The following is a 26,399-nucleotide window of genomic DNA, read 5'->3' on the forward strand; positions in this document are numbered from 1 at the left end:
CAACCTAGAATTGGAACAATTAGATGTGAAAACAGCCTTCCTACATGGAGAATTGGATGAGAAGATTCATATGACTCAACCATAGGGATTCATTAAAGAAGGTGATAAGAACAAGGTGTGTTTGTTAAAGAAGTTCCTTTATGGCCTCAAACAATCTCCCAGACAATGGTACAAAAGGTTTGACGCCTTCATTGTGGAGAATGGACACAAGAGGTGTAAGTATGATAGTTATGTGTACTTGAAGGATACTGACACTGAATCCATAATCTACATACTACTATATGTAGACGACATGTTGATAGCTTGCAAAAGCAAAATGGAGATTGTAAAGGTGAAAGAAATGCTTAAAGGTGAGTTTGAAATGAAAGATATAAGGCTTACTAGTAAGATTCTAGGAATGAAGATACTAAGGGGTAGAACCAAGGATATCTTGACTGTTACTTAGAAAAGCTATATAGCCAAAGTGCTAAAAAAGTTTAGTATGGAGAAGTCCAAACCAGTGGCAACTCATATGGCTCAACATTTCAAACTTTCACACCAAAATTCACCAAAGTCAAAAGAAGAAGTAAACTATATGAAGAATGTACCCTATTCAAATGCAATATGGAGCTTGATGTATGTAATGATATGTACAAGGTCTGATCTAGCCTACTCAGTAATTGTAGTCAATAGATACATGGGGAAACCAGGAAAACTACACTGGGAGGCTTTGAAGTGGATACTAAGGTACTTGAAAGGAACCATTGAAACTGGATTGTTGTATGAGAAACATGAAGAAAATGTAGGGAATGTGACAGGATTTGTTGACTCAGATTATGCTGGATGCATTGATACTAGGAGGTCATTAACAAGATATGTGTTTCAGTTCTATGGAAAAACTATTAGTTGGAAGTGCAACCTACAGAAGGTGGTCTCATTGTCCACAACGGAAGCAGAGTTCATTTTTGTGACTAAGGTAGTGAAAGAGGCAATATGGATGAAAGGAATGACAGTGAGTTTATAGGCTCAAAAAGGAGTTTCTAAGGTCTACTGCGACAACCAAAGTGGTATATATTTGGCTAAAACCAAACATTCCATGAGAGGACTAAGCACATAAATGTTAAGTTTCACTTTGTGAGAGAAATCATTGCAAGTGGGGAGGTGAACCTAGAGAAGATCAACACTGATCATAACCCAACAAATGCTTTGACTAAGGCTCTACCTAGACCTAAGTTTCTTCATTGTATACAGATTATGCAAATAGTGTAGATAGTTGAAGGTTTAAACCAAGGTGGAGAATTGTTAGAATTGGTTTTACCTTAAGCTATTGTTTTTGTTTTCTCTCTTGTATTTTTAGGAAAGGAGAGGTTGTTTGGAGTTAGGTAATTTTGTTACTTCTCATAACATAATTCCCTATGTGGTTAGTGGAAGTGTAGTAGCCTTTATAAGGCTTGTAACTAACACCATTAATAGATATACAGAAAAAGCTTCTCTCTCATTAATTCTCTCATCTTCTCTAAGCACTCTTGATCATCTTCTCTAAACACTCTTGATCAGCCTAGGTGTTCCTTTTTTTCAATACCATTGTGCAATATCTATTTATTTCATAATAATTATACATTTATCATGTAAAATAATTGTATATTGTTATTCTATCACAACTCATCATGTATGATAAGTTTGATAAATTTTATGATAATCACTTAAAAAGTCCTATCAATAATAATTTATGAGTAGATGATAGTATAAAATATTAGGAAGAGAAGACTGATTTTAAATTAGGAAGAATAGAAATTAATTAAGAATAAAAATGTATTTTAATAAAAAAAATATCAAATTTGTAAAAAAAATCATTGAACTTTAATTGCAAAACACAAAAAAAAATAAACTGAATTGTCTGATATGGTGATGTAAATCACGTATCATTACATGATTAAATAATATATAAGTCACAACTTAATAAAGACCCTAATAAAAACTAATAAACTAATAAGTAATATTTGTCAATTAAAAAAATTAATATATGAAATAACAACTTTTGGAAGTTTAAATAACAATGAAAGAGTATAAATAGCAAAGCCCCTCCTCAAAGACAAGTTCAGCCCAGCAGGTTGTGAAATGAAAGTACGTTTTAATATGTGACCGCCATATATAAAAAAATAATATTCTACTTATATTTTTATCTATTTGCACCCTTTTATTAAATTCTATTACGAAAATTTAATTTCCAAAATAAAGAGATGTAATAAGAAGAAGAAAAATGAAATATAAATAGAATTACCCTTTATATAAAAATGGCATGGGCAGGTCAGAGACGCTTTCCCTGCTTCCCAGGTCCAGTTGTTTTGTTTCATTCAGTATATCGCATGCAATGTTTGTTGGACTATCAATATGGTTTTGAGTTTTGACAGCTAATATATTCCACTAACACAAAAATTACATACAACATTTTAGGTATTTTTCTGTTATTATTAAAAATTAACATTTGAATTTAATAATTAATATAAATTTTTAAATCAACTTATTTCATTAGTTAAATCTTCAGATACCACTAAAATAACTCTTAAAATACTACTCATAACTTTTTATCTATTTAACTATTGTAATATATATAAACAATTTTGAAATTAATTTAAATTTTTAATTTTAAATTAAAATTAATTAATGACTATCAACTCAAATTACTAATTGTTAGATTTTTTTTAACTCAAATTAAAATTAATTAATGACTATCAACTCAATTTTGAAATTAATTTAAACTACTCATTGTGAATTTTAAATTAAAATTAAGTAATGACTATCAGCTCAAATTACTAATTGTTAGATTTTTTTTATTATAGATCAATTTAATTATATGTTTAAACAATTTTCAATTTTATTGATAGGATCCTTAATTTGTATACCTAATTGATCAATTTATATGTGATCTAATAAATTTATGATCCATAAACAGGTTTGGAGTTTAAGTATATATTATTTTAATTTTAATAATATAAAATATATGATGCTAAATAAAAGAATGTGTATAATATTTTCAAATTATGAATTAATTTAAGATTATCATATTTACTAAATAGTAATTTGAATGCATATTTTAATAATCAATATATATATATATATATATATATATATATATATATTAAAAAAATCTACGTAAACTGTTCATCTACATATTTTATTAGATTGGAAAATATGTGTTGATTATTGAATTTAGTAAATATTTTAAATTCATGTAAAAAGAATGTCTTGAATAGACACATTATAATAAACAATAATTAACTAATAACTAATGATAATGATTATATTTTTTATTATGGAAATTAATTTAAATTAATGTGCTTTTTAAAACGGAAATAAGAATTGTTCTGCAATATCTTGAGATAAAAATCTTTTATTTCCTCAGCGTCAGCATATTATGTGTAACATGGTTGAGATAATTTTCTTTTATAAAATTTATCTCACGTCAACTGTGCTGCCCTTTCTTTACTCAGAAGGGCTTAGTCCAAGTTCCACCAAGTAAATATTTATTAAATTGAAACATCTTTTTATTCAAATACAAGAAAAAATTAATTTCAATTTTAATTATAAAATCTATATAGATAGATTTTATCTTATAGAAAAATTGAAAAATACATTAAATTATGTTTTTCTGTATTAAATATTTTCTTTTCATATTGATGCATAAAATATTTTTTCAGTAATTAATGTATGTGAGATACAAACAGTTTTTTCTTTTTAATCCTGATGGGAAGATGCAGCTGGATCACCTCCTTTTTTAGGGAGAACTAATATTAGTTAAGTAATTTAGTTTAACACTGATTCACCATTAAAAAGAGGAGTGAGATATGTCTGAATAAAATTTGAAGTAAGATTAAAATCATCGACTTATTGTCCTAGGTCGAAATAAATTAATAGGAGTTTCTTTTTTCACCCAATCATATCGACACTTAGGATAACATGAAAAAAAGGAAAGTCTTGCTCTTTTTTCTCTAAGAATTTTGCCACCATTCTATCACAATCATTTTACAGTGAGAACGGTAAATTGCGTATATTGCTTAGACAAAGAATCTGTTTCAGCTGGGTTTTAAAATGAAGGTATAACATAGGTAATAATGTAAAATCTCTCTCCCTTCCTCCATTTCTCCTCTATAGGTATGGCTTCAGGCTCTTAACAACTAAATTAAGTTTTTAATCTGTGCAAAAGACATTTTAATGTAAAAAAAAAGAAGAAAGAAAATTGTGTTTCACCTCTCTCTCTCTCTCTCTCATTACAGGAACAAAAATGAAAAGATGATAACAAGGAAAGATCATTTTTCATCTTGCCATGCTACTTTTTACCATTTTTTTATACTCTTTTTATAAACCACTCTACACAATGATTTAATACTTTGTTTTTATTTTATGCGTTCTTCTATATGAATAATCTCTTGCAGCAACCAAACAATTAAGTCATATTGTTAATGTTTTACTTCTCCATGGTGTTTAAATTCACAATTGTTCACGATCTTTTTAAATGCAAGGGGGTATCTCCATGTTCAACCAATCGTCATTCTTATTTTTATTTTTTCAGATAGTGATATAAACGGTGGATGAGGGCATCTCAGTTTGCAATGGGTGAAAAAAAAACTATTACTGGCTGCCTTTTCTATTACCTTATTATTTTATTATTTATTTATTTAATATTTTTAATAATCTCTTTTACTTTTGTTGGGCTTATGGATTTACTCATTCATTGTTTTGTTCAAGTGATTATGATTATTATTTTTTATTTAGAGAAATAATTACAAGGACCACGATCAATGTCCTATATGTACCAAAATTTATTTATAATTATATACAAATTATAAATTATAAATAAATCCACAATGTTTTATGCAAGAGGATTTAAAAATGGTTACAAGAACCATAAATCCACAATCAATGTCATATACAGAAATTACGGTAATTATAAATGTTCGGATTTGCAGTCAATTATTTTTACCGGTTTTCAGTATAAAAAAAAATACAGTTAAAAAATTCGTTTTGTTAAGATATTTTAATTTTTTTTATTATAAATAATAACTCTTACTTTAAATTGTTTGAAATATTATTTTACAATAATTATTTAAATTATTACTTTACCTAACACATAATTATTTTTTATTTATCTCATTTATAGTATTTTAAGCATAGTAGATTTATGATCAACTATATATCTATATTGGAGAATAATAATTAATAATTACAAATATTATACTTTTTTAATTATAAATGATTCTTAATTTAAAATTTTAAAATATTCATATTATTACTTGAAATTTATATAAATATTCATGAATGATATTTAACCGTGTATGACACAGGTCACACATTCTAATATACTTACAATACTATATACACGAAAGTTTATAATTAGATGAAAATATAAAAGCCAGTTATTTATCATTTATGTCTTATTTGGATTTTTTTCATAAATACTTATAAAAATAAAATGAATTGAATTTTTCTTATAAACTAATATCAATTTATGCATTTAATTTTTTTAAAAAATATATATTTAACTTTTTTAAAAATTGGAATACATAAGTTAATTTTAGTTGTATAAAAACCTATATTTACTTTATTTCCTTCTCCTGTAAATATTTATAAAGAAATTTATTCAATCATATTGTTATTGTTTAACAAATGCATAAGTGGGCTATTGTTATTTTTTGTTTCAATTAAAGGACGTGCATGTAGTGAGATGTACATGTAAGATGTTAGACAAATAACATGGTAACATTATTATAGGAAAAATACTCCTTTATTCTTTAAACTTTTTCAAAAGATTAGAAAAAAATATGTAAAAGAAAATATACACGTATTTTTTAGAGCTTATATATGAAAATAAATTAAAGACATCAAAAGTATTTATTTTAATTGAACCAATTTATAAATTAGTCAAACTAACTTACAAACTAATAAAGCAACTTGTTAAACTAACTCTAAGATTTTTGCAGTTTAAATATAATATATATTGATCCGTAATTCCTTATGTATATTAACCAGAATATATGCAGTAAAAAAACAGAAAAACCTAATAATTTTGTGTTATTTTTGGATAAAAATTAGAAACGTATTTTTACAAATTTCAATATACTATCCCAAATTTCACGGAACAAAATATATATAAATTTTTATTTTAGAGGTAAAAGCATTTCTGAACTCTATCAACTATTCAACTCTTAACTGATATCAAAACATGCACCTTATCAAAATTATGCCACTTGAAACTATACGTATGACTTGGTTATACCAAACATCGATTTCTTGAATTTAGCTGGAAGTTAAGTTCATAGTTCTGAAGTATATGTGAACGTTGAAGTATTCTTGAATTCGTTAAATAGAACCAAAAATTGAATGTCACCAGTATCTCATAAACAGGAGAAAGTGTAACATATAAGCATGACATATGTAATAGTTTTATCTGTAACGTGAACGAGCATTTTCAAAGCAGAGATATTCTTAGATGGAAATAAACTTAACATCTTATCCTTACACACAATCAATGGAAAAATTAGTAAGTAATAAAATATAAAAAAATCATTATTTATTTAATAGAATTAATCTAATTCATTTTAATAAAAAAATAATATAATTTGTTTCCTTAAATAACAATTTGATCATATGAAGATATATTGAATATATTTATAAAAAAAAATTCAATTTCTCTGTTATTTTTTGTTTATCTAAAATAAAATACGTAACTTACTAAATGAGAAATTTTATAAATATATTTTGTATGCATTTATTATTATTATTATTATTATTATTATTATTATTATTATTATTATTATTATTGTTGTTGTTGTTGTTATAATAGGCTTGTTAAACTTTAAAAAATGCTGATTTAAAACTTAATTTTTTAATCAACCAAACTTTAAAATATTTCATAATCTAACTTATTAAAATTTAGCCTAGAATGCAGTAAAAAAACCTAGAATAATCATTTTAGATGTTTTTCTAAAATATTTATATGTATTTTAAAATGTATATATAAATATATTTTAAAGTATATACATAATAATCAATTCGATATATTATATATAATATAGTTTACATAACATATTTAAAATATATTTAAGAAATAAAAAACAAAAAAAAATTGCATAAGAGAAATGGGTCGGTCATGTTGCCACCTAAAAAAATCAAGAGTTTTAGTTAAAAAAATTTAGAAGAGAAATGGATAGGTGGGACTCCTTCAGTTTTATTTAAATATATATATATATATATATATATATATATATATATTAAAAAACTACATATAAATATTTAATAATGCTAATAATATTAAAAAATACATATAAAATATATTTATAAAAAAATATTTAGTTAGTAATAAACAAAAGACGACAAAATTTTATTACGTAAATATTTTATGTATCTTCATAGGATCAAATGATTTTTTAAGGAAATAAGTTATATCATTTTTCTTATTAAAAAGAATTATATTAATTCTAATAAATGATAAATATTCTTCCTTATTTTTTATTACTTGTCAAATTTCTATTGGTTTTCTAGGGATGAAATGTTAGATTTATGTTCATCCAAAATAAAGTAATATTCGTATTTAAACTTTTTTTATATTTTGATTAGAAAACAAATCGTGTATTTAAAAATTAACAAACAAACAAACCAAGCATTTTGTCAGTTGTCAAACTGCATCATTAAAAATTCACATAGCAGATTGATGACATCATCCATGGGGTCATCATATGCCATCAAACTCTTTGGTATGGTAGCTCATTTATAAACACATCAGCGATCTGTTTTAGATCTTATCTCTATCCGTCGGGATCTAACAAAAGAAATAAATCTTTTAAAGACCTAACACATATCCTATAATTAATTCTCAAGAACACATAATCCTTTTTACTAAAAGTGATATGATAATTTTCTTGTGTAGATAAAGTGATGCTTCTATGATAATACTATTTTTTTTTATATATTTGTTTCAAAATTTGCCTTTCTTAACTTTTGAAAAACTAAAAGTACTTTTTTGAAGCTTTTGTCTTCAATAAATTTTTTTATCATCATTTTTTAAAACAATATTTTAATCTAAAATTTATCACCTTAAAAAAATAATAAAATTAGCATAACACTGAAAGAAATGATAAGAATATTCTTAGGTTTTTGTTAAAGAGTTTTTAAATACAAATACTTTATATGTATATATTGAAAATAAATAGCAAGTTTCCAAGTACATGCCCAAGTACTTATTACTTTTTGGGTTGTAATTGCTATCCATTGATACAAAATTATTTTAATTTAATTCAGTGATTTCAAAATTATTCTCTCTCTCTCTCTCTCTCTCTCTCTCTCTATATATATATATATATATATATATATATATATAACACTAAGAAGAGTTTTGTTGCCTAATCTACAATGATCATATCTTACTCGATTAAAATTATTTCACATAAAAATATTTGCGATCTTGATAAAGTATTTTGTTTAATTTTGTTCAGTATTCTCAAAGCATTTGTCTTTAGTTTTAAAGCTTCCTTAATGCACGTCCATCTTAATTAATTCAACTTCAAGTAGAGTCAATGCTCGAATAATTCAGCTTCAACTTAAGAAACTGATATAACAAAAATTTAAACATACAATTACACTAAATACAATAGACTATTTGCTTGAACACTTCCTTGAATCACTCCTTCAAATTTTCTATTCTTGAGGTACGGCAAAAACTAAGATAGAAAAAGAATGGATTGGCTAGGGGGAGATGCAAGGTCGGCGAGCAAGGGAAAAGGCATGTGTTGTGTGGCCCCGTGACAGTGAGAACGAGGGCTAGGACAAATGAATCTGCAGAAATTTGGCTCAATGCCTAAGGGAAGCGTGTGCATCACGTAATGTCTCATTCCCACTTGTCCCACCTCAACACAACTCTCCTTATTAAACTAAAATGTGAAAACCCCCATTGCAAAATTGCCCCTTTTCAGCACTTGGCCTTCAACCCTTGTACTAGAAAAACCCCACCCAGGGTCATTCTTGTCATTTCCTATGTAGAAGACAAAATTTATGGCTGCCCCACTTGGATAGATAAGGGTTGCAACCTGGAAGCATCCATTTGTTTAAGGAAGAAAAATGCTACGAAACAACCAAGTTGACCTTGACCAGCTTACCCACCAAACAAGCCAGCACCCATCTTTGACTAGTATGGCATCCAATTAAATGCATGACTTGTCCATATGCCCCTCCACTTCAATCATCAAATTGGAAACATATTACATTGAAAAAAAAATATAAACCCCATTTTCTTATAGACCATATTTAAATGATGACTATAATGTTTAAATGTAAGCCATGTACCATAATATCATGTTTAGCAAAAATAATTCACATTTCTTGTGAAACTTTACTATTTTGATAGTGAACAATTGTGAAGACAGGAAAAAATTAACAGAATCTTACAAAAGATTAACATAAGGTTCTCCTCCCAACTAAAAGAGAAACCCCAAAGTAATCAAAAAATTTCACCAACACCATGTGTAAAAACATACAACAGTTATGAAATATATACTATACCAATCCTGTGTGGCTGTATAAAATTTACAACAAAAACAAACCAAAAAATGCAATAAATGGAATGAACCTTATTTGTCCAATAAATCCTAGTCCCCCCCTTCCAAAATTTCCAACCTTCCATAGCTACCAAAAAGAAATTCCTTCAGCATAGTAGAGACTCAAGGAACATGTCATCTCTAGGCTCCTCCTTGGCTCTGGAAGAGAAAACATTGTCAGATAGTTGTTGTTGCTGCTGATTCATGTAAGATTGCATTGGATTCCCAAACCCTGAGAATCCAAAACTTCCTGGACTTTGTAGCATCTCTAGGGTGAAGGGTGATTGCCCCTCTGGTGGTGCTTGAGATCTTTGGTTCTGATGGGAATTGTCACTGTGTTGGATCACTTGCAAGGGACTTATGGCAGTGGCTGCAGTGTTGGTAGGGTTTGAAGCATTGTTTGGCATTGGTCTGTTAACAGAATGGCTGCCACTGCCACGAGCTGCAGGAACATCATGGTTGTGCTTCCCCTCATAGGTTGTGATCACAGCCCTTAGGTCATGTGAAGCTCTTTCCACATGCTTCCTCACTGGACATCCTGGGTGTGTACACTTGTAGTAACTCCTACATGTCACAAGTTTAGCACAATATCAGACAAGCCCATCTAGGAGTGCTATTATTCTTCTAAATCACATGGACACATTGGAAAAACGAAAGTTGCCAAATTTGACCAAGGAATTTTTGGACAAGGAAAAGGGAAACAGGTACAAGTTAGTGTACTGTAGAATTTCAACCAAAAAAAGTCATTGTAAGGTTTGAAAAGATGTAGACAAAGAAATAGCAGCCATCATGCAGTTATAATGTTTTTACCACATTTATATTATACAAAATAGTCTATGCATTTACAATTGTCATCTATGGTATGCTGTTAACTTTTTATAAGAATAAGAACTACTAGTACCTTACAATTCTTAACTATTATAAATGCTGATTTATTGAGAATGTAAAACTCTTTAACATACTTTTACATTAAACACTTATTATTAGCATGACTGAGGAATTCCTTAATTGGATTCTCAAATTACTATATTTCCTAATGGAACTTCAAAGTATAAAAACTTTCAAAAAGTTGGACAAAAGTAAAACCTAAAGAGTATGTTTCTTTCTTCTTTTTTTACCTTGGATTTGGATTGCCCTTCACTACTTTCTGCCCGTATTTTCTCCATCTATACCCATCATCTAGGATATCAATGTCACTGGTTGTCTGAACTACAACTCTAGGTTCTCTTACTGTTCTACTTCCAGGGGCAGACATACCCTCATTTTCACCTTCAATTTTCCTGAAAAATCAATGGAAAAATTAGCCAGGGAATGAACCACACCAATGATATACAAATAAAAGGCCACAAAGTGGATTAGAGAACCTTAATTATGATGCAAAGTGAGGAAATAAAAGCTCACCATCTTTTGGCATCAGGTTCATCTTCATCATATTCATCCCCTCCTGATTTACACTTTTGAGAACTCTGCTCAAAATCATCATCTCCAATTGATATTGATGAGTTTTCTGGGGTGGCAGCTGAATCCATTTGTCCACTTCCATGTGTGGCATAGGATTGATCTGGGATTTCAGTGCTGATGGGATTTGAATGAGGGATTGCATGAGAAGAGGAATTTGATGAGTTTCTCCTAGTATTTTGAGGCTTAGGATGGTTATGAGTACCCTTATAAACGATCTCAGTAATTTGTCCATCTAAAGACCTCTCAACCTTCTTCTTTGTAGGGCAGTTGGGGTATGTGCATTTGTAATAACTTCTTGGATTTTCACTTCCCTTCACTTGTTTTTGGCCATATTTCCTCCAATTGTACCCATCATCTGACCTTCTGCTTAAGGTCTGAGATTGTGGGGGGTAATTGCCATAATCCGATTGAAACCCATTGCTATGATTATTTTGGACACTAGCAATCTCAGGGGAAAAACTTTGCATGGATGAAGATTTTTCAGTTTTCATCATGCTCTTTCCTGAAGAAAAATTATCCTGCTTTGTGGTCTCCTGATAACTCCATGGCTGTTGCTGTTACAAGGAATCAGATTGAAAATATTAGAAAAAGAGAACTTGCTATGTTAAAAACCAACAAGACAAAAGGCAAAGGCTTAGCTTAAATGAGTCTATGTATTGAAATAGGTCACATACTGTTTGAACTGTGACATTTGAAGACTGATATGTTGCTGTGGATGAAGCAGGAGGTCCTTGTTGGGTTTGAAAGGAGAAATTTGAGAAGCCTTTGTCTTCTTCTTTGACAATTCGCTGGTTCCCCCCGGAACTGCTCTTCCAATTGAAGCTCCGAGCAACAAATGCTCCAGTTGTTGGAGATGGCAGAATCTGAATATTTACAAACACAAACCCATTAATTCAATAACAACAAAAAGCAAGTCGGTGAGACAAGAAACACAAACCTATATACAAGACAGAACAAAGTACCAAAAAAAATCTCAAGCGAAGCATGTTCAAACTCCAAAAGTAAGTAATTCCCTTGTTTCAACATTCAAACCATTGAACAAATCTCTTGCATGATGAAACTATCAAGTCAACTCAAGTCATAGTCAATTACCAAATTTGAAAAAAGTAAAAAAGAAAGGAAAAAAAACTAAACCATAAAACTCTCTCATACAACATATAGTAATAATCTTATAAGAACTCCAACAGGATTGTCTCCTTTTAACGATACCAGTGCCACCTAAAACTACAAAACTCTTCCATTTTCCTTTGTTAAAAGTTTTCTAAACAACCAAACTCAAAACAACAAAACAATTTAAGAAGATAAAGAGTTGAAACTCACGTTGGAAGAGTTAAGGAGAACAGGTGAGTCAAGAAGCTCAGCAGGGCTCAAACCAGGAGGAATAGAAAAGTAGGAAGAAGGAGAAATGGGAGGAGGAGAGAGAGGCAGAGAAGGTGGTGGTGTGGACTTGAATTTGGGGACACCAGAGCCAGTTCTCTCAGACAAACCACCACCACCACCATGTGGTGGTTTGTTGTTGTCTGTGGGAGAAGCAAGAAGGTCAGAGAAAGAAGTGGTCATGAAAGGGTGTGTGGAGAAGGTGAAGTTGGTGAAGGAGTTTGCACTTGCAGAGGTGTCTAAACTACCAGAAGAAGATGCCATGAGAGGGGTGTGAAGAGAAAAAGAAAATCTTTGAACTTGGAAATGGAAGGGTTTAATATAAAGAGAGAGAGAGAGAGAGAGATGAAGAGGGTTACGTACGTATGGCACAAGGCTTTGGTTTCTATTGGGGGACGATATTTCTGGGAAGGTAAGAAACGAAAGGGAGAAGGTTTGACCGTGGAAAATTTGCCACCGTGTACAATGTACATCTTTTAAAAAAAAATAAAAATTGCTTTTTTGGGTCAAAGCTCGTGGGTTTGACTGGATGGCGGCTCGGCTCGCACTGAGATTTGCTTCTATGTTTGTGTTTCTAACTGCTGCTGCTGGGTGTAGTCTGGAATCTGCTGCAAATGGGTAGGGTAGTTGCTATTGCTATAGCCTTTTTATTTTTTGTTCCCTCTAAATTAAAGCTTAGCTAACACGTTAGCTTGGACACTGTTCCTGTGCTAGAACCAGAAGTTGAGGAGTTTATACTTCAGATTATGTCGTTACTGTTAAAGATATATTAATTATTTTTATGACTAGGTCAAGTTAATAACCTATTTTAAATAGTATTTCAGCCTAAACCAAACACACTCTATAAGAAATTTATGTGCTTGAATTGCAAAGTAATTACGACATGATGAATTTGATTTTGCATGCTTCTTGAAGTGAGTTTTTGTCTTATTTTATTATTTTTTTATGATATTGGTTTAAAGTTATTTTTACTTTAAAATAATGATAAATTTTATTAAGAACTATGAGTCTATATAAGATAATTATTTTTCATTTCAACACGATTTATTTAATATTTATGAGTTAATTAGGATTAAAACCCTAAATCACTTGTTACAATTACTTGTATCCGTCTGTTAATTTATCATATTTTATTGTTATTTATGCTTATTTTTATTGGCAAAATGAGGTTTTGGTGTATGTTTATGACAAACGAATGTCCAAGGTATATTGTTAAAAGGCTCTACTTTTGGAGCCAACAAACGTGCTAAACATCAGCACAATCATGCTAATGCTGCAAGTTCCAATTTAACACTCAAAGGAGCAGTACAATCGTTCTGCATTTTTCACAAGACAAGGATTCAGCGTCAAATCCGAGCATAGCTATGTTAATCCTTAGCGTGCTCATCAAGGGAATCTTTTGAAGATTTTGAATTCAAGTTTGGTCGCCCAAATAGCACGACCATGCTAATTAAACTTCACATTTCAAGCTCCAATTTTTCATTATAAATAGAAACTGGGAAGTGAGAATTAGGTTATCTTTTATTCTTTTTCAAAAAATAGCAACTCGGAGTGAGACAGTGAAAGTGAAGAGCGTCACAGGGGTTTCAATCTGTATTTTTTTTTTCTTGTACTCTTTTTGCTTTTATTAAAGAAAAGTGTTATTATTTAATTGCTTCACATTGTAATTTGTTTACGGATAATGCATAAAAACTAAATTCATTATTTAATTTTTAAAGTATGAAATACTTTTTCTTGGACTAATAAATGATTTTGTGCATAGCACTTTTAAATTCACTAGTTGTGAAAAGGCAATATAAAAGATATATAAATTGTTTTGGTGACAATTTTTTATACTATCATGCGCTAATTCTGAAGTCAAACCAAAGTTTTAGTGACAAATTTTAAAAAATGATATATAGATTGTTTTGCCATTAATTTTAATTTTTTTTGGTGATTTTCTTTTTACTTTTACATATATGAAAAAAATACAAATAATTTCCATTTTTGGGGGGTGACATTCCTTATGTCAAGTTCTCTGCCCTTAATAAAAATTATTGATTGGCCATTAGAAAAAATGAAAAAAATACAAATACTTTTTAATATTGATAATTTTCCATTTTTTATAAACTATATTTTCCATTTTTGGTGCTTATTTAATTTTTAGATTAGCTCCTTAGTCTTAGAAAAAAAAACAACGATGCATGCCATTCAATGAGAATATGTTAAACCCCTGTACAAGATTCGATTAAAAAATAAAAATGGTGGTCGTTAACTCGTTATTGCCATTAGGTGAAAGTTGGGCCATCATTCGGCGTTTGCATTTTCAACGCGGGAACAGTGGAAAAGGTGAGAAGAACGAAGAAATTAGGAACGAATACGGAATACTAGGGAAAAAAGGTTAAATGTTGAAAAGTGACATATTGCTATTATTATTAGATTGATCCAAATTGGCGCGTAAGCTGTGCAAAATATATTTCTAGAAGACGAATAACATGCGACGTACGTAATACAAGGATAGCTTGTTGTTGTGCATGATTTGCTTGAGATTAAATGAGTAAAAAAGAATTTTTTTTTATTATTTAGTATGGATCTCATTCTTTTACTGTACAACTTTTTTTAATTTAAAGAGAATGTATTTAATTAAAATTTTAAAAAATTAAAAGTTTTTTAATAAAAAAAATCTTCAGATATTCAATTAATATTTTTAAATAATAGAAATAAATTTTATGATATTCACTTAACACTATTGAGGTTTTTTTTTAAAAAAATTAATAAAATTTGATAATATTCAATTAATATTTTTTACAATTTAAAAAAATCTTCTTGATATTAAAAAATATACAAATTTCAATGAATTATTTTTTAGGATCAATTTTAATTAATTTCATAAGACTTTTTCAATAAAAAATACACATTAAATAATCACACCTAAACTTTTGAGATTTTATGAGATTTTTTTTTTCTTTTCATTGCCAATTGACATGTTTTTTTTTTCATCACACATAATCTATTGTCTCTTTATTAAAAGCTGGAGATATATGTTTTTTTACTCTTTCAATCAATGATCAACATGCTTCAAAATATATGGTATGACATACCAAGAGATTTTTCAATTCTTTGAATTTCAAGATATCTTGATTACATACTTATAAGTATAAATGAATGTGACAAATATATAATTTTAATAAACGTGAAAAGTTAACTCATATATAAATAGATAAATACATAAATGAGGTTTGAAACAATTGTTGTACATATTTTTTGTTTGGTGGGATCATTATTATACGAATAACTACAAATATTCATGTTACTAGTAGACATTATGGTATATAATTTTATACAATTAACATAATTAATGATGAAAGGAGCTAGAATGGATATATTATGTTTCTAAGAGAAAATTGATTTGTTATACAATAGGTTTAGAGTTCTTTATATAAAATGGATTTTATTTACAGTATTATATTAGGTGAATAAAATTTATGAATTTTAATCAATAATTTTAAATATTTTTTAAAAATTTATTTCTTAATATATTTTTAAATCTTATGAATTCATATTTTATAAATTTATTAAAATCTAAACAACAAAATCTTAATCATAAAATTTTTTAAAAAAATCTTAAAAATTATTACATTCTTATGAAATCTTTTAAAAAGCTACATATTTTTTATATTAAAATAATTTTTTAAAATTTTAATCCAATACTGTTCCTAAATATTTTTTCTAATTCTCTTTCGGTCTATTTCATTTTATTCAGTCAAATCATACCTAAAGTCTTGCTTGTCTTAATGTCAGTATGTCACTGTAAGCAATTTTTAAGTGAGTGTTTGAGGTTACAAAGTTATATTTTGGCTCCCAAAATTATGGTAAGAAAATTAGAGAAAAAAATTATACATTATTAAACTCAAAAAAATTAAAAAGTGAAAAGAAGTATTTATTATTTTAGATTTCAAACGTGGAACTAAAATTGATTTTAGGATTCTCTTTATGCATTATTCTGCTAGTTCATTTTTAGCGTGCTAAATACTAGATTCATTATTTCAAAAAGATAAAAATACTAGATTCACATTTTTTCACCTTTTCTTCTTCTTTTGATAAATTTCACCTTTTCACCTTATACGTGTATCTACATAAACATAAAATAATACCTCTCGTAGTTTTGCATCGTTTTACAGAACAGATTTGATTTTATACGTTACTATGCTACACACCTTATAAGTGTATGCAGCTTTTCTGTAATTTCTTAAGTTAGTCTAATTTTTGTAATACGGATAGATGACTATTTACATATGCACTTGGGTGGACTTACCCGAGTCATTGGCTACTAGGAGTTTATGTGACAATGGTTCACTTTCTCAAATTAGATTCTATCACTACATTAAAAAATACCAAAATTTCTTACATCATATATAATATCATGAGATAAAAAAAAATTCAAAACCCCAAATGTGTTCTTCTAATGCTCTTAAAGAACTAATACCCTCATGTTTTATCAAGATGGGGCACATGTCTTTGATGATTGATGACACATGTCTGGCATAAGTGACTTAAGTATTTTGGAGGAGTCGGGAGTCGGGGTACTAGGTTGGCAAGTCCAAAACTCACCAAAGTGTTACTGTTAAGAGTGGTTCTATGTTTTTTTTTGTCTATCCACGACCAAAGAAAATAAAGTCAAATCAAGAACCTCACAAAATACACTGCAATAGTTATTCACTTCTTTGTTTTATCACAACCTTATAAAATTAAGTATTGTTTTGTCCAATTATATGAGACAGGCCACAGATGTTTCTTTATAGTATTATTTTTAATTAAGTTGTTGTGCTTTCAAGTAAACGCCCATATAATCGCTTTGGTCTGTTTGTAGTACCAACTTGCCACTTTATAGTATCTATAAAGCAGTGTGGATTACCAGTTCACTAGATTCTGATTTCTCAAAGGGTGTCGGCATTTGGAATTGTATATCCTTAATTAACCATGTTCATTACTCGTATTGGAAGATAAAAAGGTATTAAAAGAAGGCTAAACCACCCCCACCTTTTATTGACTCGCTTAATTACTTTAGAGTTTTAAATTCAAGCAGTTAAATGACATTATCTAAGGTCTCTTTTACTGAACAGGAAAACGTGTCACTAATGTCTCGTCAAACCAGATCGATAATCCGTATTAATTATGCTTCACTGTTATTGGTCTTTTTCTATTCTTATTGCCATCTAAAAGAAGGAAAGATAATGATCCAAAAGAAAGGCGATTCGATCGTTATTTTATTTTTTATATATAAGATATCCCGTTAAAGCTATAATAAGTATAATAAAATTCAAGACGTATTATAAAATTATATTATTGTAATAAAATTTGTATTAAAGTTATTTTGATATTTCTTTACTTTTCATTATAAATCATGTACTCGATCATATGCAAACATTTTACTGTGTGATGTCTTAAGTTTTTGCTCCTAATGTGATTGATAAATCATTTTGATAGCTTTTAGTTTGACTAACTTAACTTATTAGTTTGATTACAATAATTTTTTTAATACACAAGCTTATGTTAAGGTGTTTCATAAATTGTTGTATTTAGGTCAACTATGGTTATTTGTGGTTTGGATTCCATAGTTGAGAGACCATAATTGACCTAAATAAGCATAGTGGTTAAATAAAGACAAGGATCCATAGCAGAAATGCAGAATGGCCTCTAGATTAACGGGGGAGAACTATTCAATGGTGCCCCTTCTTGTAGATTTCATTTTCTTTGACCGGTTCTGCTGCTTAATAAATTGTCGTATTTGGGATATCATCATAAAGTCGTGTGGGATCAATAATAGTCAAATATCAATACAGACTTCAAAGTATGGAACACGTTAACACTTAACCCACCTAGGATTTCACTAATTCCAAATCCTATGCTGTGCAAATCAAATTCTAATGGAAAAAATGAAAAGAAAAGAAAAGAAATTTTTAATATATTCTTATTTATTAGATGAGAAAAATAATAATATTTTATATATTCTCAAAATATATCAAGAGAAAATAAATATGCATTAACAACATAAAATATTTTTATAATGTGATCCAATTATAAATCATTATACAAAAATTGTTGATTAAAACATCAAAATCAATTGTTAATTGGTTAACAATGTAAATTCTTCTACACTGACAACATATACTCATTAAATTCAAATACAAAATATATTTATTTTATTTAATATTTATATATACAATAAGATGATTAATGAAAAGATATAGTATTGGTTAAAAAAGAATTTCGTCCACGGTATTGAACTGCGGTACAATATAGAATGATTTTATCAACATTTACTTAATTTGCTAACTTGGATCTCTTTTCCTTTAGTATTGTGGCTTGTGCTTCAGCATCACCATCGTCATAATAATAAACGCGTTTTCATTTTCAAAAAGCTTGTACTTGCAACAAAAAGTGAGAGATCTAGAGTGCATACTATATATTTTTGAACCGAATCCATTTCCTGGCCCCTCCATAATGGTGTGAAAACAACATCGTCATAATACACTTGAAAACTATGTTTTGCATCAGCTTAGCCTTTTGATGTAACACTCACCAATAACAGTAATTGTAGAGGTCTTGACTTTTGAGGGAGGGATTTATATTGAACCCGTCAAAATATTTATAATTTGGGATAGATCAGGCATGTGATATCCATTTTGACCATTAATGTTTTTGAAAAGCCAACAATGAAAATCTTTGACCGAGGCTTATGCACTTTTTGTCACATTATTATATCATCTTTAATAGAAGATTAATATTTGTCATCTTAGTTAATTTTTTGGTAAATTTTGTATTGTGATATCATTCTAAAGATTTTTTTAATTTTTTTCTCCAATAAAAGATTAAGCTTTTGATCTTAAATCATTTTTTTAGGTCCTATGAGAAATCCACCTTCTAATATTTATTTATAATTTATTTTAAAATAAATTAAAAACAAATAATTATATAATTTTTAACGATGAAAAAATTAATTCAAAAATAGAAACTTTTAATAATTAAAATATTTATCCAACAAGATAATTCAAACTTGCAATACACACATTGACATTAAAATAAATCTATCTACTAATGTGTCGGTTGGATTTCAAAAACAAAAAAAAAAAACACTAAACTCTTCCTTCTCCCTTCCCACTCCCCCCCTTTCCAACGGTTGGATTTTAAAAGAGTAAACAAAAAAGAGTGCACAATCGGATTTATTATGAAAAATAATGATCATATAGGATGTGGTGAGAGACATTAAAATATCATTTTTGTGGGGTCTGCATGTTGATTTTGAAGTGTTTTTCTACCAGAATAACCTTATAATGTTGGAGGTCAAATCGGTCCCCCCAAGTACAGATTTTAACAAGATTCGTTCTTGCATCTAAGATCTAGGTGTAAGAACAACTATTGAAGGTCCTCTTAAGGAGGTTTTTTAATTGCTTCCTCTGTCGGAGACAAGACAAGCCTAGCAACTACAACTTTGTCATTGTAGTTAATTTCAGAACGACCAAACAAAGATTTGGCAAACATTTTTTTTTTGCCAGAAAATAATAAAGGTTTTCACTTTCTGAATAAAATCTACCAGTAAAATTAAACATCCAAAGCTTTTGTGAAGCCAATTGCCAACAAAACTAAAACTTTGCATTTGTTTCTGCTTATGGAACTTACAAACTCCTTCCAGCATGTAGCTTCCATCTTTTTCGATCTAGTCCCACCTGTCACAAATGTGCACAGCTTCTAGTAAGATATGATGAATATTTGTATGAAAGAATGTAATGATTAAAGGATATCTTGTATGGTTGCTTTATAATTAGATTTCCAATTTTTAAGTTAAAAGTTTAGCCGAGGATGCAGAACAATGAAGCTTTGCAATAAACATATCCGTTTTTACCTGATCCTTAATCTTGTAATATTTGTCATATTATAATTTGTGATTTTATTTTTTTCAGTGAGCTCATAAAGCTTTTTAAAAACTTTGTCATTCCATGGATGGGAAGACACATATATTAATCATAATCATGAAGCAATGAACAAGTTGCAATATTCCATTGTAGATCAGAGACGGACCTACATTGGGCAACATGGGGACACATGCCTCCACTTAATTTCTATACTTTTTAATATTATTATGGTTTAAGATTGTCATTTAAGTCTCATTATCTTTCCTTTTGTCCCCATTAATCAAAACTTTATCTCATGTGTAGAGATAGTATCTTGTGCCCACTACGCAAAACTTCTAGTGGTTTTTTTTAATTGAACACCAAATTCAAGGATTCATGTTAATCACAGATGATTCAGTTCCTGCATGACTAGCTTAAAATAAAGGTCTGAAATGTCCAAAAGTACATACCCGGAAGCTTCAAAAGTTTTATCCCTCCACACAAGCGTGCAGCCACGAGCTTCCATGTAATTTAGAATTTGTTGAGGTATCAATGACTCAAAGCATGCATGTAACTTCACTTTAGTCAAATTTTGACAAGCCAAAAGGAAAGCTGCTAGGCCATTTGAAGTTAAACCCTCCACATGAAAAATGGATACATGCTGCAAGCAGCTTATGCTAGCAAGTGCAATGAGCCCCACATCTGTTACTGAGCAATATGACAGCTTTATCTGCAATTCAAATAAATCAATGCTAGGTTAGTTCTTAAATACACAGTGAGGTATTTGACAGCTTAGTATATAATATCATGCACTAATGATAATAAATACTGGCATACAAAAGAATCTCCAAATGTTTTGGACAACTAAGGAATAGGAACCTACATGTTTTAGGTTTTGAGAATGTTGAGCCAACTGAATCATTCCAGTATCATTAATTTTGTGGCACTTCTTTATGTCCAGCATCTCGAGATACTTACACTTGGAAGCAATATTTGAGAGACCCTTTGGTGAAATACGAGGGCACCCTCGGATTTCAAGAGTTCTTAGTTTCTGGCATTTTGAAAAAGACTCTAATGAAGTATCTGTGATGTTGTTGTTATAAGCAATGTTAACAACCTCAAGTGAAGGACAGCCAAGGGCAGCTGCAACAATTCCCTCATCAGTTATTCTTGAGCTCCTGTGTAATCAAACAGAGTAAATTTTAAAGGAAAAACAAAGGAAATTGTTAAAAAAATCATAACCACGTATTTAGAATCACCATCCCTACATGAGATTAGACTTGTCAAGTTTCTGAGCAATCAAAACTACATGTTTTGCAATGATCAAGTTTCATGAAGCCTTTTCATTCATCTCATTCAAAAAATGAGGTGAAGAATGCTGTGAATTTCCTCCCATTAATGTTTAAATTGGGTTTAAATGTAACAAAGTTGAGATGTGAGAAACCTATAGAGATCAAGATGTTTGAGCTTTGAACAACTGCTTGCAATATGCTTAAGTCCATCATCAGTTATCATCAAACATATGCCCAACTTCAGACAAGAAAGTTTGGTACATCTTGAGATTGACTGAAGCCCTACATAAATCGAGAAGCATAAATCATGCACTGAAGGTAAGCACTTTTTAATGTAAATGTAAGGTTAGAAATGCAACCTTGGTCATCTATTTCAGTATCTGTGACATCTAATTCTTCCAATAGTTGACACCGTCCAATAAACAAAAAACCTTCTCTGCTGACTAAGCTACATGACTCCATTCTAAGGGAAGTAATCCTTAAACATGAATTTGTTAGGCTGGATATGGATGCATGTGTTATCGTGTGACAGCATGTTATGTCTAACTTCTCTAGATCTTTGTGTGTTTGCACAAGGAAGGGGAGATTCTCATCAGTGACTCCAACACATTTACTTAAGTTCAGTTCTTTGAGTGAGGCGCCCAAATTACCGATGGCTTTCAATCCTGACTTTGTACCCAGACAGCTATCAAGTTTAACTGATCGCAATCTAGGAAAACTTTGCAGACATTTTGCTAGATCAGTAGTAACCTGAGTACAATTAAATGAGTGAGCTGCAGCACAAGGCATACTCCATAAAATGGTTTCCGCAGAAACGATTTGACAGATTCAAAACTTACACTCAGGCTGGAGGATAAGATAAGCTTTTCTAAATTGTGAGCACCACTTGTAAGAGAAGCTATGCCAATATGACCAATGTTCTGACATTTTGACAAGTTAAGCATCTGCCAAGAAAAGAGAGAACATGAGTGTTCTAATGCTTACTTATATCAATCAGGGAAACATAATGCCTCACTCTCCTTTCAATAGAGCATACTTAAACTAGTTCCTGAAAACAACTTGCAGAATCCAGATGACTCACTTGCTAGATGTTTGAATGAATGATATAGAGAAACAACAAGTACTATTTATTACATCGAGAATCACAAGCATTTTAGTCAGTCCCCATTGCATGGCCACAAAATTATTTTCTCTATTACAGGCATCAAAACATAAATCAAATAAAAGTTTACTAAATAGAAAATACTTAAGATTTTTAAAGGATATGTATGGGGGGAAAAGCATAAGGTGTAGTCTTTTGACATTATCCTAAATCCTAATAACAGGCACAATATGACTACAATGAACCCTGGAAGAAAATGGAAAACCAAAAGGGATACCTTCATTGACTTGCAGCTTGCTTGGAGGGTTGCAAGGCCATGATCCTCAATGCCAAGGCAGTGTTCAAGAACCAAATCTTCTAGATGTTCTAATTGAAGGATATGATGAAGACATTTTTCTGTGATCTGTACATTAATGAATTGAACATTGAATTATCAGTGCATCTAAAAATTCGTCGTATACATGTTCAAAGAAATCACAATAGGCATGCTTCAACGTTAGCCTAAGGCAAAATACACATGTTGCTGAGTGCTGTCTCGACAGTTAACTTTTATGTAAGAAGCAATAAAATAAAATCAATGTAGGCTGCATAGTTATCTTTACTGGAGTCCAACATCCAAATCACTATACTAAAGCAATCAATCTTAATAAATATCGGTAAGAACCAAGAGGTTTACCATTGAATCTGCACTCTATTAAACGTGCAAACAAAAAACACACCAAATCCACATCTGCAAAACACTCACAAGGCATCAAACTAGCAAGGTTTTAAAACACTGTCTGTAATTATAATTCGCAACCAGAATGTCGAGATTTTTAGAGTTTTTGCAACTGCAATTGTGGCTACATCAGCCACATCTGTTTGCAATTTTCCACAATGTCAAAGATTATGCTGAAACTGCAGCAGCAATAAAACCTTAAAACTAATACAACAGAAAAAGAAGCAGATTTAGCCAATTCCCATTGCAATGTTTAAGGACACATCAGCCAACCATCTCAATCACCCCCAAAAGGACACAACAGCTATTGAAAAGGACATGATTTATGATTGTCAAAAGTGTGACTAAAAAACACTTCTTTCCTTCACACTTCATAGTCACTATATTTCAATTTGGATCTGAACCTAACTCAATCTTGAAAAAAACCAGCTCGTAAGATTAGACTTCTCTCTATTTATATACTCTATTTCGATCATAGTAGTCAAAGTGAGATCTTGGACATACCAAACATCAAAATTTATGATAAAGAGAGTCAGAAAAAAACAGTTATTATTACCGGCAAATAAGAAAGATCCAAACTCCGAATCTCCTTGCATTTGATAGCAATCAATCCCACCCCAAAATCAGTTACCCGAATGCACCACCTCAACCCAACGTGCCTCAACCTACTACACCTAACAGCCACACACCCAATCCCCAAGTCCGTGATTCCCTTACACCTCCCCAAGCACAGCCTCTCCAAGTTCACAGCCTCCGCGATTGCCTTGGCGGCCAAGTCAGTGAGGTCAGGCCTATTAGACAAGTCAATCTCAACGAGGCACGTGCAGTTCACGGCCAGAGCCGACAGCCCCACGTGCGAGAACAGCCTCGACTTGGAGAGGTCAATGGATCGAAGGGAGGAGTGCCAAGCGAGGGAGAGTGATTTGAGAGTGGCGTCGTCGACGCAGGGACAGAGCGTGAGGTCGAGGTGCGAGATGGAACGGTAGCGGTGGAGGGTTTTCGGGAGGAGGAACTCGAGGCGACGCGGCTTGAGGCTGGTGCGGTGCGTGGCTTCGAGCGCGTGGAAGGACTTACAGGATTGGGAGAGGGACTTTCTGGCGAAAGGATCGTCGTTGAGGTGGTCCAGGATGGTGTAGAGGAGCTCCTTCGAGAGGTGGTCGAAGAGATTGGTGGTGGTGTCCGGTGGTTGTTCCATGTTGGTTGGACAAGATAATGGAAATGGATGAATGTCAATGGAACATTGTGGTCTTGTTGGATGATGATGTGGCTGTTAACTGAAAGCAAAGGAGTGTTTTGTTGGGTGTGCGGTGGTGATGGGGAGTTTGAGTTTCGGTTGAAAGTTGAAAGTGGGAACCCAACCTTGCTTAAGGGAATTTTTTTTTTTGTTTCTCACACAAGTCTTCTCCTTCATAGGTAAACTTATTTAAGATAAGGTCACGTACTAAATATGAACATCTTTTCTAACGAGAATTTAACCATAATTCACCGAGGTTGATGTTAACTCCTTCCACTAAATTCAACCATTGGTTGGACAAGACAAGGAGAATGAATGCCAAAGGAACATTCTGGTGGTGTTGGATGTATGTGGTTGGTTGTTAACGGAAAAGAAAGGAGTGTTGGTGTGCAGCAGTATGGATCAGTTTCCTTCAGTTGAAAGTAGAAACCTTTGAGTTTGGTCGTTGGGGACGATGACGAGGAACGTGTCAGTGTCAGTTCACAGTCCTGCTTACTATGTTGATGATGTATGCTTTACTTTTGTAATGATCAAATTGTCTTGTTGTAAATTATTTATTTTTTTATCATGTTGTTGTTGATATGAATCATAAGGGTGACTAATTTCGATAGTAGAATCTTACTTGAAAAATTAAATTTAATACCAATAAAAAATTTTCAATTCATAACATTTGGATTCAAATATTATTTAAGAGAATCAAATTCATCAAGATATTAGTTTTTAATTTTATTTTGATTGACTAGTGACTCAAAAGATTCAACTAAATATTTAAGCAACACAAAATTTCAAATTGAGAATCATAATTTGAAACAATCCCAAAATTTCAACTCTTATAAAATAGATAGCTAGAGTTGGTCTTGTGTTATACTGCAATTTTATTGATAATGACTATTACTATTTACTGGGTAAAACTTGAAGAAAATTAAAATTTAACGAAAATGATTATATTGGCCTATATAAAAATCAGAAGAAGAAAAAAAAAAGTAAATATAGGGTGGGGGTAATTTTTGGCATTGCCAGATAAAGAAAAAAAAATGGTATATGGTGGAGTGGGTATCTGAGGTAGGATAGTACAGCTCCATTGCACATGGTACGGCCACCACTAAAGCAGATCCTTAACTTACGCTATTCATTATGTAATTATTATGTTTATAGTACTTTATCATGAGCATAACAAAGAAAACCAATCAAATTTTGACAATAGTCATATCTCGCGGAAATTCCTGCGTACATGTTCACGTACTTGGGCTTTTCCTTTATTATTATCGTAACATGAATGCTGGTTTGGCAGGGAAAACGAAAAAGAAGGAGAAAAAATAGGTAGGTGAAAAAAGAAAAGAACATAAATGGGTGAGAAAGGAAGATAAATAAAATTGGTTTGATAGAAAATAAATAAAATAAAAAGAAAAGAAAAATGTTTGAATTAAAATGATTTGTTATGTGAAAAAGAAAAATAAAAAAAGAATATAATGAAAATAAATGAATATTCTTCTGTGTGCACAGGAACGACACCCATGATCGTGAAAAGGATAATATGATAACTTTGTTTATTCAGTACATAATTCTTCTTCTTTCTCGTCGGGTTTAGGAAGAAATATTGTACAGTAAAATCGACACAACACAAATATTCAAATATTTCGTTGCACTTCACAGCTCCAAAATCAGAGAAATTTCTTAAAATTTGTAACTTCTCTTCTCCGATATCTACCAAACCCCGCCGAAAAGTTTTTGAAACAATGCTAGTATGATACAATATTAACACGCGAAAAGCAAATAAG

General features: G+C 30.6%; 2 protein-coding genes across 2 annotated transcripts; both read right to left on the reverse strand.

The window, feature by feature from the left end:
* Positions 1-9,327: 9,327 nt before the first annotated feature.
* On the reverse strand, positions 9,328-12,757 carry LOC114396967 (WRKY transcription factor WRKY24-like). Its single transcript, XM_028359123.1, has 5 exons — positions 12,348-12,757; positions 11,702-11,890; positions 10,968-11,581; positions 10,685-10,846; positions 9,328-10,130 (listed from the first exon to the last, which is right to left on the reverse strand). The coding sequence occupies exons 1-5, from the start codon at positions 12,666-12,668 to the stop codon at positions 9,674-9,676; spliced, it is 1,743 nt and encodes a 580-aa protein (XP_028214924.1). The 5' UTR covers positions 12,669-12,757; the 3' UTR covers positions 9,328-9,673.
* A 6,892-nt stretch (positions 12,758-19,649) lies between these two features.
* LOC114396973 (F-box/LRR-repeat protein 3-like) lies at positions 19,650-25,132 on the reverse strand. The gene is made up of 8 exons (XM_028359127.1): positions 23,944-25,132; positions 22,947-23,072; positions 22,407-22,511; positions 21,927-22,317; positions 21,720-21,849; positions 21,159-21,453; positions 20,746-21,005; positions 19,650-20,110 (listed from the first exon to the last, which is right to left on the reverse strand). Exons 1-8 carry the CDS (start codon positions 24,580-24,582, stop codon positions 20,101-20,103), a joined length of 1,956 nt encoding a protein of 651 aa, XP_028214928.1. The 5' UTR covers positions 24,583-25,132; the 3' UTR covers positions 19,650-20,100.
* Positions 25,133-26,399: the final 1,267 nt, after the last annotated feature.

Source organism: Glycine soja, chromosome 2, assembly GCF_004193775.1.
Source record: "Glycine soja cultivar W05 chromosome 2, ASM419377v2, whole genome shotgun sequence".
NCBI lineage: Eukaryota > Viridiplantae > Streptophyta > Magnoliopsida > Fabales > Fabaceae > Glycine > Glycine soja.

What these genes read in the sequence shown, in the direction of transcription:
- LOC114396967 (XM_028359123.1), bottom strand. Translation starts at nt 12,668, where the DNA reads ATGGCATCTTCTTCTGGTAGTTTAGACACCTCTGCAAGTGCAAACTCC. An exon ending in TTCTCCTTAACTCTTCCAAC is followed by an intron (nt 11,891 to 12,347) that starts GTGAGTTTCAAC and finishes GTAAATATTCAG; the next exon opens with ATTCTGCCATCTCCAACAAC. An exon ending in GAACCTGATGCCAAAAGATG is followed by an intron (nt 10,847 to 10,967) that starts GTGAGCTTTTAT and finishes TTGATTTTTCAG; the next exon opens with GAAAATTGAAGGTGAAAATG.
- LOC114396973 (XM_028359127.1), bottom strand. Translation starts at nt 24,582, where the DNA reads ATGGAACAACCACCGGACACCACCACCAATCTCTTCGACCACCTCTCG. An exon ending in TGGATCTTTCTTATTTGCCG is followed by an intron (nt 23,073 to 23,943) that starts GTAATAATAACT and finishes ATTAATGTACAG; the next exon opens with ATCACAGAAAAATGTCTTCA. An exon ending in CAAGCTGCAAGTCAATGAAG is followed by an intron (nt 22,512 to 22,946) that starts GTATCCCTTTTG and finishes TTTTCTTGGCAG; the next exon opens with ATGCTTAACTTGTCAAAATG.